This window comes from Pituophis catenifer, unplaced genomic scaffold (genome assembly GCF_029215685.1).
Source record: "Pituophis catenifer annectens isolate HBS135680 unplaced genomic scaffold, rPitCat1.0.hap2 SCAF_18, whole genome shotgun sequence".
Taxonomy (NCBI): Eukaryota; Metazoa; Chordata; class Lepidosauria; order Squamata; family Colubridae; genus Pituophis; species Pituophis catenifer.
This window is the reverse complement of record NW_027256898.1, coordinates 4,420,258-4,437,299: the sequence shown is the minus strand read 5'-3', so window position 1 is coordinate 4,437,299 and position 17,042 is coordinate 4,420,258. Positions and strand designations below refer to the sequence as shown.

The window sequence follows — 17,042 nt, the reverse complement described above, 5'->3', positions numbered from 1 at the left end:
TCAAGCTTTCGGACCTCAGGAATCGCTAAATTCATAATTTTAAATCCCACGGACCACTAATATGATCTGCCTCATGACCGGCTGGGTGGGCGTGGCTAGGTGGTCATGTGACTGGGTTAGCGTGGCCAACTCAATGGCCAACTCGTGTCACTCACATCAAGGGGCGCCTCGCCAGCCTCTACTCACCCCTCCCCTGCCAATATTCCTCCCTCCCTCCCCGTGGTTAGAATGCAGTATTGCAGGCTAACTCTGCCCACTGCCAGGACTTCAATCCTGACCAAACTGACTCAAGGTTGACTCAGCCTTCCATCCTTCTGAGATCTGTAAAATGAGGACCCAGATTGTTGGGGGCAAAAGGCTGACTCTGTAAACCGCTTAGAGAGGGCTGTGAAAGCACTGTAAAGCGGTATATAAGTCTTAAGTACTATTGCTATTCCTGGTTCTCCTTTGGCAGCTGGACGGGAAGTATGACGTGGGCGGAGGCGAGCGATTCGACACCCTGGCTGACTTGGTGGAGCACTACAAGAAGAACCCCATGGTGGAGAAGTCAGGGGTGGTGGTACACCTGAAACAGGTAAGTCGGTCACCTGTGCCGAGCGTTTAACCAGGGGGAAAGAGACGGAGGGGAGGTCTCTCTCTCTCTCTCCTTCAACATCTAGAGAAGATTTTGTCTCCGGCAGCCTTTCAACGCTACCCGAATCATCGCCGCCAACATCGAGAACCGAGTCAAGGAGCTGAACAAGATGGCCGACCAGAGCGAGAAGGCGAAGCAAGGATTCTGGGAGGAATTTGAGGTATGGGGGAAAACGAGCCAATCAAATCTCCTTTCGTTCCTTCTAGCCTGGGGAGAAGATTTCCCAGCATTCCTTGCGTGAGCAGTACATGGTTGGGAATTCTGGGAATTTTCACCCGGACAGATATGGAAAGTTGGAGTGGGATTTTTTTCCCCCATCATCCTGGCTTAGTCCAGCCGTTGCTGGGGATAATGGGGTTGTTTTAAAGCCGGGCGAAAGATGGAAATAGTGATGCCTTTCCAACTTCTTGGTTCCCACAGATGTTACAGCAACAGGAGTGCAAATTTCTCTATCCCAGGAAGGAAGGACAGCGAGTCGAGAACAAGGCGAAAAATCGCTACAAAAATATCCTTCCGTGTAAGAATTCCGAGGGTCGAACTATCCTAAAAGCGGGAAATATTTTGCCTTTTGTCAGGGTCATGATTTGAGAGCTGACCAGCTGCTACGATGATGTAATGCTGGGAATGAGTCAGCAAGGTTTTTGGGCTGATATCACTTTAAGAGCCTGTAATAAGAAGAGGCCCTGTTGCGACGTATCTCTCTCTCCGTGTGTGCTTCTGTGCTGTAATTGCTGATTGCTGTTTGTTTGAGGTCTGACTAAAGTATGTGTATGTATATATTCTTTGTAGATAAAACCACTATTTAAATGCAAACCTCTGTTTACTGTATTTGCTCCTGGGTTGTCTCACATAGTCGCACTGTGCGAATTCTGACAGCCTTTTAAATGGAGATTATGATGATAGAAAATAGAACGATTGCTGGTGTTATTTTTTTTTCCTGTTCTTGCACACTTCTCTCTTTTAAACAATCCCAGAAATTCACGTGTTTCGCACTTAGAGCCCAGTTTGTATCACAGAGGTTAGCAGGTTGGTGTGGCAGACTTCTTTCCCCAGTTTGAGCCCTGTGTGCCTCCCTTGCAGGGGTGTTGTGCTGAGAAGCAGTGAGCTGGAGGGCTCTTCTCCTTCCTCCATCCCACCCAGGAGTGAAAGCAGTTTTTTTTAAAAAGAGAGGACAATTGAACACATTCAGGATATAAATCTGGGCAGTAAATTAAAATATTTCTGCGATTTTTCAAGACGGATGCTATTTCCCCCCACCCCCCACCCCTGGCGTTTATGCTGTTTTCCTCCCTTTGCAGTTGACACAACCCGAGTGGCTCTCCGGAACGCCGATCCCAGAGTCCCGAGTTCCGATTACATCAATGCCAATTATATTAAGGTGAGTGGCAGGCAACTGGTTTAGATTAGATTAGATTAACTGAGTTGGAAGGGACCTTGTAGATCGTCTAGTCCCATCCTCTGCCCAAACAGGAGACCCTACACCTGTGATGGCGAACCTATGGCATGCGTGCCACGGGCGGCACGTGGAGCCATATCTATGGGCACGCAAGCATTGCCCTAGCTCAGCTCCAGCATGCATGTGCGCATCAGCCAGCTGATTTTCGGGCCTTCTGGGTCCACCGGAAGTCGGGAAACAGGCAGTTTCCGGCCTCCGGAGAGCCTCTGGGGCATTGGGGAAGGCTATTTTTGCCCTCCCCAGGCGCCAAGAAAGCCTCTGGAGCCTGGGGAGGGCGAAAAAACAGGCCCACTGGCAATTTTTTTGCCGTCACGTGCCAAAAGCGGGGCGAGCGTGGGTGGGTCGTGTGCACATGCGCGGGGGGGCATTGAATTATGGGAGTTGATAGGAACACGATTCCCAACATTGCAGAACTCTTATTGTTTTTCACATTTTTTTTGTGCCCGTGAAGGAAAGGCTGGGGCCCTCTTCCTTGCTACTTGAGATTGAAAATAAATGCAGCACGTTAAAAACGTTGCGAAAATGTTTGGCCTGCACGGGCGGGATGCTTCCGACTGCCTGCAGTTTAAATCCAATCAGCCCGTTAAAAAAAAAAAAAGCAGGCAATCTAATGAGCTCTAATGAAGGAGCCTTAATTCGGTGATCGCTTCAGGGGCTGGTGATTTAGTTCAACTCGGAGCCTTCCAACACTGCTCCAACCCTGGAGACTTTTAAAGAAGAGGCTGGACAACCATTTGTCTGAAATGGCAGAGGGCCATGATGGTTGCAGGCAGAGCCATATCTGTGGGTACGCGAGCGTCGCCCTAGTTCAGCTCCAGCACACATGCGCATGCTGGCTAGCTGATTTTCAGGCCTTCTGGGCCCACCGGAAGTCAGGAAACAGGATGTTTCCGGCCTCTGGAGGGCCTCCGGGGTGGGGAGGCCATTTTCGCCCTCCCCAGGCTCCTAGATAGCTTCTGGAGCCTGGGGAGGCTATATTATTATTACTATGATTGGTTCATATGTTAATATTTATTACTATTTTCTATTTGGCCTTTTTTCCCCTTTTTCTCTTGTGAATGGTATACCCAGACAATACACTGTATTCAAAAATATTTAGGAATGAAACAATATTTTTTTAAAAAAGATACTTCTCCTCCCATCTAGCAATTCTCTCCTCTCTCCTCTCGTTTGTTCTAGAACACTCTCGAAGACGGATGCAGCGCCGAACACTGCAAAGTCTACATCGCCACCCAGGGCTGCCTACAAAGCACCGTCAACGACTTCTGGACCATGATCTACCAGGAAAACACTCACATCATCGTCATGACCACCAAGGAGGTCGAGCGAGGCAGGGTGAGCCCCTCCTAGGGCCAGGGGTGGGCTTCAGATCCTTGAGCAACGGGTTCGCTGCTCCGTTGCTGGGTGGGCGTGGCCATGGTGGGCGTGGCCTAGTCGGCCGCCTGCACCACAGCAGAGGAGGGGTGTTTTTAGCCCTCCCCAGGCTCCAGAGGCTTTCCTTGAGCCTCCGGGAGGGCGAAAACAGCTTCCCACAGGCTTCAGAGGCCGGAAACAGGCCCATTTCCTCCGGTAGGCCTGTTTTTTGCCCTCCCAGTCTCTCTTCGCGGCCCCTGCACTTACCTGGAATGATGAACGGGCCGCGTGGAGACTCCTGGGAGGGGTGTGGTGTGGTGGGAGGGGCAGGGTGGCGTGGTCAGCCAGGGGTGGCATTTGGGGGTTTGCCGAACCCCGGCTATCCTTTGCTAGAGGATCGCCCGAAGGCTGTCGAACCCCCAGGAGCCCACCCTACCTAGGGCCCCTCCCCGTCACATCAAAAGCCTGTGACGTCATTTGCATTGCTGAATTCACAGGACACGCTAAACCTTCCTTTACAAGCCATCTTCACTCTGCACTTTTTTTAAAAAAAAAAAACTCCAGCGAAACTGCTTTTCGGCTTCACGCGTTGTGTGAACTGAGTTTATTTCTCTCCTTTTTTTGTGTGTGTGTGTCTTGCAGAACAAGTGTTTTCGCTACTGGCCGGATCAAAACTGCACGAAGGAATTCGGTCCCATCGGCGTGCAGAATATCGGGGAGCGAGAATGTCAGGGTTACTACATCCGGGATTTACAGATCACACGGATAGACAGGGTTAGATTGGGGGGGTTCTCTTTCGAAAAGCGGTCGTGTTCCTAGTCCTCGTGCCAACAAAGCGTCTTTGTGTGGAAATCTGTCGATCCTCTAGATAGCAAGCGGGGTTTTTCATTGGGCGTTTTGATAGGTTGCCTTAAATTTGTGGGCCATCATAAAAAGCTGCGGAATAACAGGAAGTTTTATCTGAGATAAATGGGCTTGAAATTTCAGAGGTGGGCCTCCCAATACGCAGTTTCTTTCTCCTTTTCATGCTTTCCTTGTGTCGTTTTTGTGCCCTTTGTCGTGTTTTCCAGTCGAATCTCTGCCCGGTCATCTTATTTTGACATCTTCCCTCTGACACGTGGTTCTACCGGCCCAATTTCCTTCAGTGGTTTAATGACTCACACCCTGTCGGGGTCTTTGTCTCCGCCATCATATTTCCTTGTTGCAAACACTAAGTGACTCAAATGTTCTAGGAAAGGAGCACCGCAACCGCAGAGCCGGGTTATGTTATTTCCACCGCGAGGGCAGCGTGCAAATATTTATCTATTTCTGTTTATGTCCATCTTCAGTGTTTTTGCTTTGCCGGTCATCGCACTTCACAAATTTCCCCCACCTACTTCTCCCAAATCGGGGAAGTCTCCGTCACGGTGACATGTAACTATTATTTCTTCTTCTCCTTCTCCTTCTCCTTCTCCTTCTCCTTCTCCTTCTCCTTCTCCTTCTTCTTCTTCATCCTCTTCTTCTTCTTCTTCTTCTTCTTCTTCTTCTTCTTCTTCTTCTTCTTCTTCTTCTTCTTCTTCTTCTTCTCCTTCTTCTTCTCCTTCTCCTTCTCCTCCTCTTCCTCCTCCTTCTTCTTCTTCTCCTCCTTCTTCTCCTCCTCCTTCTCCTCCTCTTCCTCCTCCTCCTTCTTCTTCTCCTCCTTCTCCTTCTCCTTCTCCTCCTCTTCCTCCTCCTTCTCATCCTCCTCCTCCTCCTCCTTCCATATCTTTCATCGGACGTTAGTGATCATGTTGGCAATTCTATTTTTATCAACAGCCGCAGATTTTGAATGCCATGATGTCCTTCTTCTGCCTGGACCTCATTTGCCTTCAATCACTTAATCCTGGAGGATTAAGGGAAGGATGCCGTATTTTTCCAGGTGTTCAGACATCACATGTGTTCTGACCCAGTCTTAACAAAAGCAAGAAACAGACTCCTGGTGATGAAAACTCCCTCTTTATTTACCTCTTGGGAATTAATGGCATTCACCCACCGAAAAGTCCAGACCCGCAAGGAGTTAACTGCAGTAACAGACCTTATCAGTTCCTTGCGATAATTGCAAGGCAGTGAACTCCCAGCCGAAAGGTTGCCAATTAAGTTCTGGTAAGCAGTCTTTGTGGCACAAAACGCAATGAGCAAAATCGCCAGAAATACGAATGGTTGTCTCCTACGACAACCCACTCCCCTTTCCTTTTATTTATTCCCCCAGCCAGGGAGGGGCCATTCAACATCCACGTGTACTTTGCTTCCCGAGTCGACTCCTTGTCCTCCGTTGTTCACCTCTCCTAACTGCTCTGTGCATACGTGTGTCTGGAACAGGCCCCAGCTGTTGTTCCTCCTCACTCATCTCAGCCTCCAAAGGCAGCTGCCTTTCCTGGCTGGGAAATGCCAGCTCTCTCTCTGCGTCCGATGCAGAGCATCCATCAAACTCCAGAACAGGCCCAAGTTCCTCCCCAACCTCCTCATCATCTGAATCTGGCGGGCCACGACAACATGTCCAAAATATTCTAACGTTCGCTTTTTTATGGTTTGGATGATTTCCCTTGGCTTTTCCCAGGCGGCTTATCACAACCTCGTTTCTGATTTTGTCAACCCATTTCTACGTGATTGAATCTGATCTTTCTCTCCTTCCGTCCAGGAGGAGCGTCCCAGAAAAATTAAGCACTTCCAGTATTTCAGCTGGCCTGATCACGGCGTCCCTAACGAACCGGGCGGCGTCCTCAGCTTTTTGGACCAAATCAACAAGGCTCACCGAAGTATTCCAGAGTCGGGACCAATTGTGGTGCATTGCAGGTGAGGGACATCAGGAGACTTGGATTTGGGGGTCTTCCCCCTAAACCCAGGTGCCCATCAAAACCATGCTCCTCCTTGGGGCTGCTCCTGGTTCTTTCTCCGCCCCCCCCCCCAAAAAAAAAAACCCCATCAACAACCAGGAGTAAAGAGTGAAAAGTGACATTTTCCTTCAGATCCCTCCTCCAGCACAGGTAGTCCTCAGTTTAAACCAGGGGTGAAATATATTTACTTTCCCTACCGGTTCAGAAGTGTGTGTGCCCCGCCGGCGCGGGAGTGCCATCTTCATCTCCGATTTTAGATCCTCTGCGCATGCGCAGACGGTAAAAAGTAGGTTACTTCCTGGTTAAAAAATAGAAATAGAAATAAATAGAAATAATAGGAATAGGAATAATAGAAATGGGAATGGAATGAAACAGGAATAGGAATAATAGAAATAGAAATAAATAGAAATAGAAATAATAGAAATGGGAATGGAATGAAATAGGAATAGGAATAATAGAAATAGAAATAAATAGAAATAGAAATAACAGGAATAGAATAGAATAGAATAGAATAGAATAGAATAGAATAGAATAGAATAGAATAGAATAGAATAGGAATAATAGAAATAGAAATAAATAGAAATAATAGGAATAGGAATAGAATAGAATAGAACAGAACAGAACAGAACAGAACAGAACAGGAATAGGAATAATAGAAATAGAAATAAATAGAAATAGAAATAATAGGAATAGAATAGAATAGAATAGAATAGAATAGAATAGAATAGAATAGAATAGAATAGAATAGAATAGGAATAATAGAAATAGAAATAAATAGAAATAATAGGAATAGGAATAGAATAGAACAGAACAGAACAGAACAGAACAGAACAGAACAGAACAGGAATAGGAATAATAGAAATAGAAATAAATAGAAATAGAAATAATAGGAATAGAATAGAATAGAATAGAATAGAATAGAATAGAATAGAATAGAATAGAAATAGAAATAGAAATAGAAATAGAAATAGAAATAGAAATAGAAATAAAAAGAAATAATAGGAATAGAATAGAATAGAACAGAACAGAACAGAACAGGAATAATAGAAATAAATAGAAATAAATAGAAATAATAGAAATAGGAATAGAAATAATAGGAATAGGAATCGAATCGAATCAAATCGAATCTGGAAGGGACCCTCAAGGTCTTCTAGTCCAGCCCCCTGCTGAAGCATGAGAACCTATACCTTTTCAGACAAGTGGCTATACTATAGTGTAGATGGTGATTTGAGTTCAGCAGAGAGAGTTGTGTGGATATCCTTTGATCTCTTCCCTTTCGCTCCTTTTTCCAGTGCTGGCATAGGCCGAACGGGCACGATCATCGTGATAGACATGCTGGTGGACACCATTCACCGACAAGGTAAACGCAACTCGATTTACGACCACCATCGAGCAGCAAATTCCCATTGTTTAAGTGGGGTTCGCCCCACTTTCTTGCCACTGTGGTTAAGTGAATCCCTGCAGTTGTTAAGTTAGTAACCCGGTTGCTAAATGAATCAGGCTTCCCCCATTGACTCTGCTTGTCGGAAGGGTGCAAAAAGGGATCACATGACCTCCCGGGACGTCATAAATACGAAGCCGTTATCAAGCATCTGAACGATATAGCTCTATGGGAATATATCTGCTGAATAAAACTCAGCACTGGTGTCAGGAAGGGCATCCGGCCAGTAAATATTCAGTTCCATTCAGTTGCCCAGACTTCACCCCGCAAGGGATTATGGGGTCGTTAAAAGAGGAGGATCATGATGATCTGAATGTAAATTACGTGACCACGGGGATGCCACAACAGTCATAACTTAGAACGGGCACTAAATGAACTGCTTGTAAGTCGAGGACTAGCGGAATTTACAACAATCAAGGCATCCTCCGATCATGGGATCATGCTTCGGACACTTGGCAAACGTTGTGCACTTACAACATTCACAGTCACTATCATCAACCATTTGCAAACTTCCCAGCCCGCTTCCAACAAGCAAACACGATGGGGAAGACGGCAGGAAGTCATTCATCACAAGCGGTGTCTCGCTTAACAACCACGGCCAAAAAAGGTCATAAACTTGGATGTGGTTCCATGATGGCCTGTTTAAGGATCACACCACTCAAAACAAAAGTTTCCAGTCCCCATCGTGGTCGCAAGTCAAGAACTATAGTAAACGTCAACTCGCAAAGCATCCCTGGCCTGCTCTCGAGTTGCCATAGGCCAGGGGGGGATGGGAAACCGGCGAAACGGCACAGCAGTCAAAGACAGATGCACATTCCATGCTTATCTCTCTCAAGGCTGTATCCCAGGGTTACCTACAGCAGCCGGAGGGGAGTGACCTCTACAAGCCACAAAATTGATCCGTTGAATGTGATTGATGACACAACCTGGGGGGAGGGGGGAAACATAAATGGGGCGTAAATTACCTAGGGTCAGAGCTGGCTTCATTTGGGAACGTGCCGACATGAAGCTCCTAATAAAAAACTGGATTTCTTTTGAAGCTTGGCTCGAGGCTCATGATTTAATTAGGGCATCTGTCGGAATGATGACAGCAAGCCAGCTCTGACCCTACATAATTTACGTACCTATTACCCTGACAGTCATAGTAATACGAGTGTTAAGAGTTTAACGTGGGCACGATGACTCTCCTATTTTAGACCGGCCCCTGCCTGGCAATTTTTTTAAACACCTTTTCCTCTCTTCTCTTATTCACGAAATAGGCTTGGATTGTGACATCGACATCCCGAAGACGATTCAGATGGTACGGAGGCAGAGGTCGGGCATGGTGCAAACGGAAGCCCAGTACAAATTTGTCTACATGGCTGTACAACAGTTTATCGCAATGCAGCAGAAGGAGCTAGAAGAGGAACAGGTGAGGGGAAAAAAATATCGGGCTTTTTGGGGGGCCGTTTTTTGGGCCATTTTCAGCCGTTTTTCCAGCCGTTTTCAGGCTGTTTTTAAGCCCATAAACGGCCCAAAAATGGCCTGGAAATGGCCCGAAAAACAGCCTAAAAACGGCTGAAAAATGGCCCCCAAAACAGCTGGAAAATGGCCCAAAAAATGGCCCCAAAAAAGGCCCAGAAACGCCCCAGAAAACGCCCTGAAAACAGTCCAAAAAAACGGCCTTAAAATGGCCCAGAAACGCCCCGGAAAATGCCCTGAAAATGGCCCAAAAACGGCCTGAAAATGGCTCCAAAAATGGCGGGAAAATGGTCCCAAAAACGGCCCAAAAAAGGCCCAGAAACGCCCCGGAAAACGCCCTGAAAACAGTCCAAAAAAACAACAACCTGAAAATGGCCCAAAAAACAACCTGAAAATGGCTCCAAAAATGGCGGGAAAATGGCCCAAAAAAACACCCCAAAAAAGGCCCGGAAATGGTCCGGAAAACAGCCTGTTCCTTTTGGCTGTTTTTGGCTGTTTTTCGGCCTGTTTTTCGGCCATTTTCTGGCGCTCCGGCGCCTGCGAAGACCAGCTGGCATGCGCACTGGAAACCAGAAAAGCAGCTGGCGACGGCACGCGTGCCCACAGACAGGGCTCTGCATGCCACCTCTGGCACATGGTGCCGTAGGTTCACCATCACGGCCCTATATCATTTCAGACAAATGGCTGGCCCGTTTCTTCTTAAAAACCTCCAGTGATGGAACATCCAGGATTTCTGGTGGCAAGCTGTTCCACTGGTTAATTGTTCTAATTATTCCTCCTTAGTTCCAAGTTGCTTCTCTCCTTGATGAGTTTCCACCCGTTGCTTCTTGTCCTACCCTCAGGTGCTTTGGAGAATAGCTTGACTCCCTCTTCTTTGGGGCAGCCCCTCAAATATTGGAACGCTGCTATCATGAATAATCATAAAAGCATTGAAACTCTATTTCAGAGATGTCTACGGAAGGAGACGGCTTACTTAAATATCCGATACTTGCCGATGGAAAAACCCAGAGCCAAAACTCGCCCTCCTTCGCCTCGGCTCCAGATAGGGTAAGATCCATTTTCTCTCCTCCTCCCACTTCACCCCCCCCCCATAACAACGGCAAGTAGTCCTCGTCTTACGACCGCAATTGGGACCGGACCTTCCTTTGCTAAGCGGGAAGGTTGTTAAGCAAGCCGTGCCTGATTTTGCAACTTTTTCTTGTCACGGTTGTTAAGCGAATCGATCCAGTCGCAGACGGACACTAAGTGGATCTTGTTTTCCACCATTGATTTTTGCTTGTCAAAATCTATCTGGGAAAGTCATGACCCCAGGACTGGAAAACCAACGGTAAATCCATTCTATTGAGTGCAGGGACATTGTGACGGTCGTAACTGCAAGGACCAGTTTTAAGTCACCTTTTTTCAGCGCCGTCGTAACTTTGAACGGTCGCTAAACAATGGTCGTAAGTCAAGGAGGACTACCTGTAATTGAAAAAAATGGGTGAAGGAAATAACAGGTAGTCCTTGACTTTTGACCAAAATTGAGGCCAATATTCCTGTTGCTAAGAGAAACATTTGTTAAGTGAGTCTTGCCCAAATTTTACACGGATGTTGTTAAGTGAATCCAGCTTCCCCATTGACTTGGCTTGCCCGAAGGTCGCAAAAGAGGATCGTGTGCCCCTGCAACAGTCATAAATATAAATCAATGGCCAAGCATCTGACTTTGGATCGCAGGACGGTGGGGATGTTGCAATGGTCGTAAAGTGTGAAAAACGGTCATAAGTCATTTTTTTCAGCACCGTTGTTAACTTCGAACGGTCACTAAATGAACGGTTGTAAGCCGAGAACTACCTGTACTCCATTTAAGTGGAGATCTGAACCTGCGTGGGATATGATGGTTATTCATCATATGCTAAATAATAATAAACTCCATTTAGTGGCGATACCTGAAGTGAGTGGTGTGGCGGCCTACAGGCGGAGCTTTCGCCTCACAATCAGGAGGCTGTGAGTTCGATCCTAGGTAAAGGCAGATATTTCTCTCTGGGCACACTGAACAATCTGCTGAACAAAACTCCGCTCTGGCGACAGGAATGTCATCCGGCCACTCAGCTCCATTCAGTTGCCCAGACTCCACCCTGCAAGGGGTCGTTAAAAGAGGACGAATGGCGATATAAGTTGCCTGTGTCTCAATGTGTTCGGTTGTCTAAGATTTTGACACGGGTTCAAAAGCTCCCCGCCGTTGCTCGGTTTTTGGGTAAGGCCGGTTGCTGATTCTCCCTCTTTTATTCCGCAGAGTGGCCGACGAGGAAACGACCTCCGTCTACGAAAACCTGAGTATCAAGACCGCCAAGGTCTCAGGACTCACTAACTCAGGAAGATAGTAGCGATAGAATAGGATGGAGACAGGTGGCTTATAAAATAGGTAGGCATGTGTATCCAGGTGTGGTTATTTTGCCTCCCAATATGACAGACCGGTGGATCACATTCCCAAACGCTGCACTCTTAAGACCCTCCTCAACAGAAACCCAGCCCTGTTGGAAAACTCTGTTTCTCCCAGCCGACACTCATCAAGATCCCAATTCAGGATTATTTTTCTTTTAGACTTTTAAAATATCTCTGTGCCCCGGTGGGGGTGGGAAGGACGAAAAACAGAAAAACGGCATAATTTTCCGTCTTGGTTTTGTATGGACGGGATCAAACTCGTACAGCTTCCAAGGTATTGGTGCGATCTGAAAGGACACCAGTTTTATTTCCGTCTCGAGGTTTATCGTTAACCTCCTCCAGATATTGTTCGGATTTAGGCTTCCTTAGAAAGTATACAGCACAATCTTAGTCCCGGCAAACCTCTTTTATTCATACGGCTTTCAATTATTGTCATTCCCAGTCTGAAAGGCTTCTCAAACAGTCTTATCAGGGGAGTGTTTACAAACACCCACTTTATCTCCCTTGGAAAGCTGCCAGATAACTAATTGCTACACGCGGGGCAAGGCCAAACTTAGCACAGAGTCAAACAGAACTTTTCCAAAGCTTTTACTGACCAGATGAACTAATCGCTTCCTGCAAAAGCTCACGTCCCATTCGCTTCTTTTTTTATGTCTTATGGGAGAGGCCAATCATCTCCAAGCCTTACTCCCAAGTCGACCCTGTTTTCTTAATTGTTCCTGTCTCCTGGAAGATCTGCGCCTGCGCACACTGGGAACAGGCTCCCGCTGTTCTTCTGCCTCACTGATGTCAGACTTCAGAGACTCCGGAGGCAGCAAAGAACTATCAGATGGCCCTGTCCCCCTCTCTGCCTCTGACTCAGAGCCCTCATCTGAGCCTTCCCCAGACTCCAGGACTGGCCCACGTTCCTCCCCAACCTCCTCACTGTCCGAATCTGCTGCCGGCTCTGCTGGCCGATGGCGAGCCACAACAGATATGATGCAGTTTCCGTGTTTTCATTCCCACTGGATTTTCCATGCTGAATGCAACCTTAAGCCTCCGTCTCGTAAGACCGATCGTGGGTCTAATTCAGTGGATTTCAACCTGGGCTACTTTAAGAGAGGGGTGGATTTTCCACTCCCAGAATTCTCCCACCGACCTGCTGATTGGGGAATCCTAGAAGTTTCTGACCGGGGAATTCTGGGAATCGAAGTCCACCCAACTTAAAAAGTTGTCTAGCTGGACAAACACTGGTTTAATTTATGCAAAGGGTAAGATATAATTCCTTTTTTTGCTATGCTGTATTTATCCACAAGTGCCTCTGATTTTCTGTAACAGAGGCTACAAATTGGGGGTGTACGTGTGTGTGTGTGTGTGTGTGTGTGTGTGTGTGTGTATACACATATATATATATGAGAAAAATATATATATAGTGAATTAACAAGCGTCCTTGTTTAGAGCAGAGGGGTTACACTGTTGAGCATGGTGGCCCGAGAACTCTGGGAGTTGAAGTCCGCACATGCCGGCTGGGGAATTCTGGGAGTTGAAGTCCGCACACGCCGGCTGAGAAATTCTGGGAGTTGAAGAACACACATGCCGGCTGAGAAATTCTGGGAGCTGAAATCCATACATGCTGGCTGGGGAATTCTGGGAGTTGAAGTCAGTAGTGGCATTCAGCCGGTTCAGACCGGTTCAAGCGAACCGGTTGTTAAATTGCTGTCTGGCCCCTCCCCTCCCCTCCCTGCCCCACCCACCCCCTTCCAGGAGTCCCCACGCACCCCATTTTGGCTCCCAGGTAAGTGCAAGGAGGCCTACTAGGCCCCAAACAGGCCGGTTTTTGCTCCCAGGGGGGTGCAGGAGGCCGAGTGCTGCCTTTCACACCCCCTGGTCACGCCCACCATGGCCACGCCCACCCAGCTGGTCATTAGGGCAGAGAACCGGTAGTTAAATTATTTGAATCCCGCCGCTGGTTGAAGTCCACAGATGCCAGCTGGGGAATTCTGGGAGTCGAATCGCCTCGTTCTGAAGTTGTTACGGCTGAGAAATTTAGTCCCAGAAGGAGAGTTCGATCCCAAAGAAGAAACTCTGACCCCCCCCCACTACTTTAGTGCATTGCCCAGGTAGATCAACCCAGGGCCTAATAAAACGTAGAGACCGAAATACAATTCCCAGCATCCATCAGCCTGAGCTGAGACTGTCGGGACCCCGTAGTTCAGGATTCTCTGCCCCGATCAATAGTAATATCATAAAATTGTACCTGAACACGACCTCGTCTTTTACAAAAGACAGGCATAGTTGAAGCCACCGATTAATACGATACAGGTAGTCCTCGACTTACAACAGTTCATTTAGTGACTGTTCAAAGTTACAACACTGAGGAAAAAAAAGTGACTTATGGCAGTTTTTCCACACTTACGACCGATGCAGCATGCCATCTTTCGACCAGCAATGTCATAGGGAAGCTGGATTCACTTAACCGCGCGACTGACTGAACAAACTTGCAAGAGATTCATTTAACCGCCGTGTCAAGAAAGGTCGTAAAATGGAGCAAAAATTCACAGCCGTCTCGCTTAGCGACCGACACATTGTGCTCCATTGGGGTTGTAAGTCGAGGACTTAACCTGTAGGGACTTCTCTCGCTCCTCCACCAGTATCCCCCACTGCTGCTCATATATAATCTCCGTTGCCCCAATATCGTTCCTCCGTCTCTTTCAGTGACATCTGGTTTTCCCCTTCTGATCTGCTCCAAGAACTTGTCGGGAGAAAAATATCACCACAATAACAACAACAACTGCACCACGCACAATTCAGCGGTATAAAACTGAAATGTTTAATAACAATAGAAAATGAAGTGTCCCCTCCTTTCGCCCAAACGAAACCGGAAATAGAGGGAAAGTGTTGGGGGTGGGGGGTGGGGTATCAGCAAAAGGGGAAGAGTATGCAGAGTTTGGTCCGTTGGCTCGGATTTGCGTGTCCTCGGAGGGGGAAGCCTTTTGGGTCTCTTGCTACTGTCACAGTTCTCCCCGTTGAGTGCGTTCTCCCATACGTGCAAAACAGGTTGTCTTTTGCTTGGACTTTGGCACTTGGGCCTCCCAAAACAGGTTGGCCAATCAGAGCCACTTAGGAGGTGTGGAAGTGGGCACGTGGGTGTTTCAAGTCGACATGACCAAGACGGTGCACGCTCGAGCGTTCATGTGAGTTGCGTTGCAACAGGTCAACGTGACGGCCCACCCAACCCAACGCAATCTTCTAGAACGGATAGGAGAAGTCTACCCCATCTCCCTGGTTCCTTCTAGAGGAGAATTAGGACTCTCGTGGACTTTCTCCCCCCCCCCCACAATGACCGGCGGTCACCCCACATCAAAGCAGCACCCATATGGCCTCCCCCGGCAATCACGCCACGAGCTTGGTGAGGTCCAGTGCGGGGGCCGGGGTGGTGAGATGGTAAGGCACGTAATTCGGCCGCGGGTATGTGAATTTGTTGAGGCACTTCAAGTTCCCCCGTCTTGACGATACACTGCACCGGCCACAGGATGATGCAAAAGAGGATGATGATGAGGACGGAAAGCAGGACGACGCGTTTCCAGTCGTCGCATATCGAGCAGCGGGAGAGGCGTCCGATGACACCCTCGGTGGGGGTCTCGGGGACTTCGGGCTTGCTGGGGGCGATGTCGATGGTGACGCAGGTGTGGGGGTTCTCTGGGTCGGAGCACTGCCTGCAGCACAGCTTGGTCCCTTCCATCCAGTGGGCCTTCTCCTTCTGGAATTCCGGCGGTAAGGTGGCCATCACCTCTTTGCTCGTCTGGAGACCCGGAGCGCCTTCGAGCGGGATTTCAGTCAGCTGCCTGCAGAAGGGGCACGGGAGCTGATCTTCCACCCGGTTGGGCGGCAGGGCGGCCGTCAGCCGGGCCAAACACTCCAAGCAGAAAGTGTGATGGCACTGGAGGACCTTGGGGGTTTTGAAGAGGTTGTCATAGGTGTTGAAGCAGATGGAGCATTCGATCGGCGAGGTAGGCCGCTCCGTCGGGGAGCCCAGCCTGGTCTTCCCGTCGATGGGGAAGCTCAACGGAGACCCCACGGGCGAACACACGGCGGGCCTGTTTTCCGCAGAGGGAGAGGTGATCACGATCGGATTGAGCGGGATCGGTCTGTCGTGGGGGTCCGCCGGGATGGGACTTTGGGGACTCGACGGGGGAGATTCTGGCACTTCGGTGTGCCAGACCTGGGTTAAGCAGGACATAACGGAACCTGGGGAAATAAGAAACCGGGATTAATATTAAGCCAACATGGAGTCATCCTTCATCAATATTTCTCAATCAAAGCAACTTCAAGTCGGGTGGACTTCAACTCCCAGAATTCCCCCAGCCAACCCGAGAATTCTGGGAGTTGAAGTCCGCACCTGCTGGCTGGGGAATTCTGGAAGTTGAAGTCCACCCATCTTTAAACATTTCCAAGGATGAGAAACACTGCCGTAGAGGTTTATTTCCTAAATCTTTCCAAGACCCTACCCCATTTTTCTTCTCCAAAACTTCCGTAACTTTCCATAGGAATAAAAAAAGCCACAGGCTGTTCAGCTGCCCAGAAGAGCAACTGTTAAAAACGGGGAACTCCCAACACTTGAGAATTCCCCTGTCCTCAAACACACCAGGAAAAGAGCTGCAGGAAAAGAGAAACAATAAAACAAAATAAAATCACACGTACCCCAGCCGGTGCTTCTCCTAAATTGAGAAGGCAGGAGTGTTGCTGTCTCCATGAAATCCAGAAGGGATCTCGGGGGGTCCCAGGTAGAGACCCTGTTTGCTGGGTGGAGTGGGGGCAGCGTTGGCCGGCCGCACAGAAAGCCTAAGACAAACCAGAATACGAGTCCGTTCAGGATGATACGGAGATAGCAGTTGCCAGCGTGGCTAAACTCCCACGTAAATCTGCCCTTTGTTGTGTTTTTAGGGGCCGAAGGAAAAAAACGAGCAGCAAAGCTTTGCTACACCCCCCACACACACACACACACACGCATACACACATATCTCTTCCCAGTTTTGAGTCTTAAGGGAAGCCTCTTGTTTCGTTTCTTCTTAGACGTTCAGAAAAAAACACCATTTTTCCCCCCCTCTCTTCTGGGATGCTGGGCCTTGTCAGATTGTCAAAGGGGATGGAGACCTGAGATCTCCCCAAAACGAGGACCAGTTTTCTGATTCTCCCGCAAAGAGATTTACATCCCTCCCTCCAGGCCTGGGAAGAGCATCCTTCTGCTGTTTTGCAACAATTATATAAATAAATGTCATTTCCACCATCAGCTTGCAAGCAGACACTCGGGGTCCCATGGGAAAAAACAGCTGTTTTGCGGATCTTTTTTTCCCCAGCAAACAGCCCAGTTCTCCTATTTTAACTTGGCTTTGCTAGTTTATTTTTTTTCACATTGCAAGCATGATCTAGCAAAAAAAAAACCAC

General features: G+C 48.1%; 2 protein-coding genes across 3 annotated transcripts in view; one reads left to right on the top strand and one right to left on the bottom strand.

Moving 5' to 3' along the window:
* The window catches only part of LOC139325914 (tyrosine-protein phosphatase non-receptor type 11-like), a 39,582-nt gene extending 25,225 nt beyond the window's left edge, over positions 1–14,357 (top strand). The window contains exons 5-16 of one of the 2 annotated variants that reach the window (XM_070955949.1): positions 455–574; positions 681–794; positions 1,055–1,151; positions 1,933–2,012; positions 3,270–3,425; positions 4,086–4,217; positions 6,100–6,254; positions 7,588–7,655; positions 8,996–9,147; positions 10,144–10,244; positions 11,470–11,598; positions 14,313–14,357. In XM_070955949.1, the coding sequence (XP_070812050.1) occupies positions 455–574; positions 681–794; positions 1,055–1,151; positions 1,933–2,012; positions 3,270–3,425; positions 4,086–4,217; positions 6,100–6,254; positions 7,588–7,655; positions 8,996–9,147; positions 10,144–10,244; positions 11,470–11,557 (1,263 nt within the window). In that variant the 3' untranslated portion in view covers positions 11,558–11,598; positions 14,313–14,357. Of the gene's footprint in view, positions 1–454; positions 575–680; positions 795–1,054; positions 1,152–1,932; positions 2,013–3,269; positions 3,426–4,085; positions 4,218–6,099; positions 6,255–7,587; positions 7,656–8,995; positions 9,148–10,143; positions 10,245–11,469; positions 12,947–14,312 lie in introns of those variants that run through there. The other variant, XM_070955948.1, reaches the window with a different exon arrangement.
* Positions 14,358–14,990: 633 nt separating this feature from the next.
* Positions 14,991–16,350, bottom strand: RNF223 (ring finger protein 223). Its single transcript, XM_070956228.1, is given in 3 exon segments — positions 14,991–15,098; positions 15,100–15,845; positions 16,299–16,350. Coding segments are annotated over 3 exon segments (906 nt in total).
* Between the last annotated feature and the right edge of the window lie 692 nt (positions 16,351–17,042).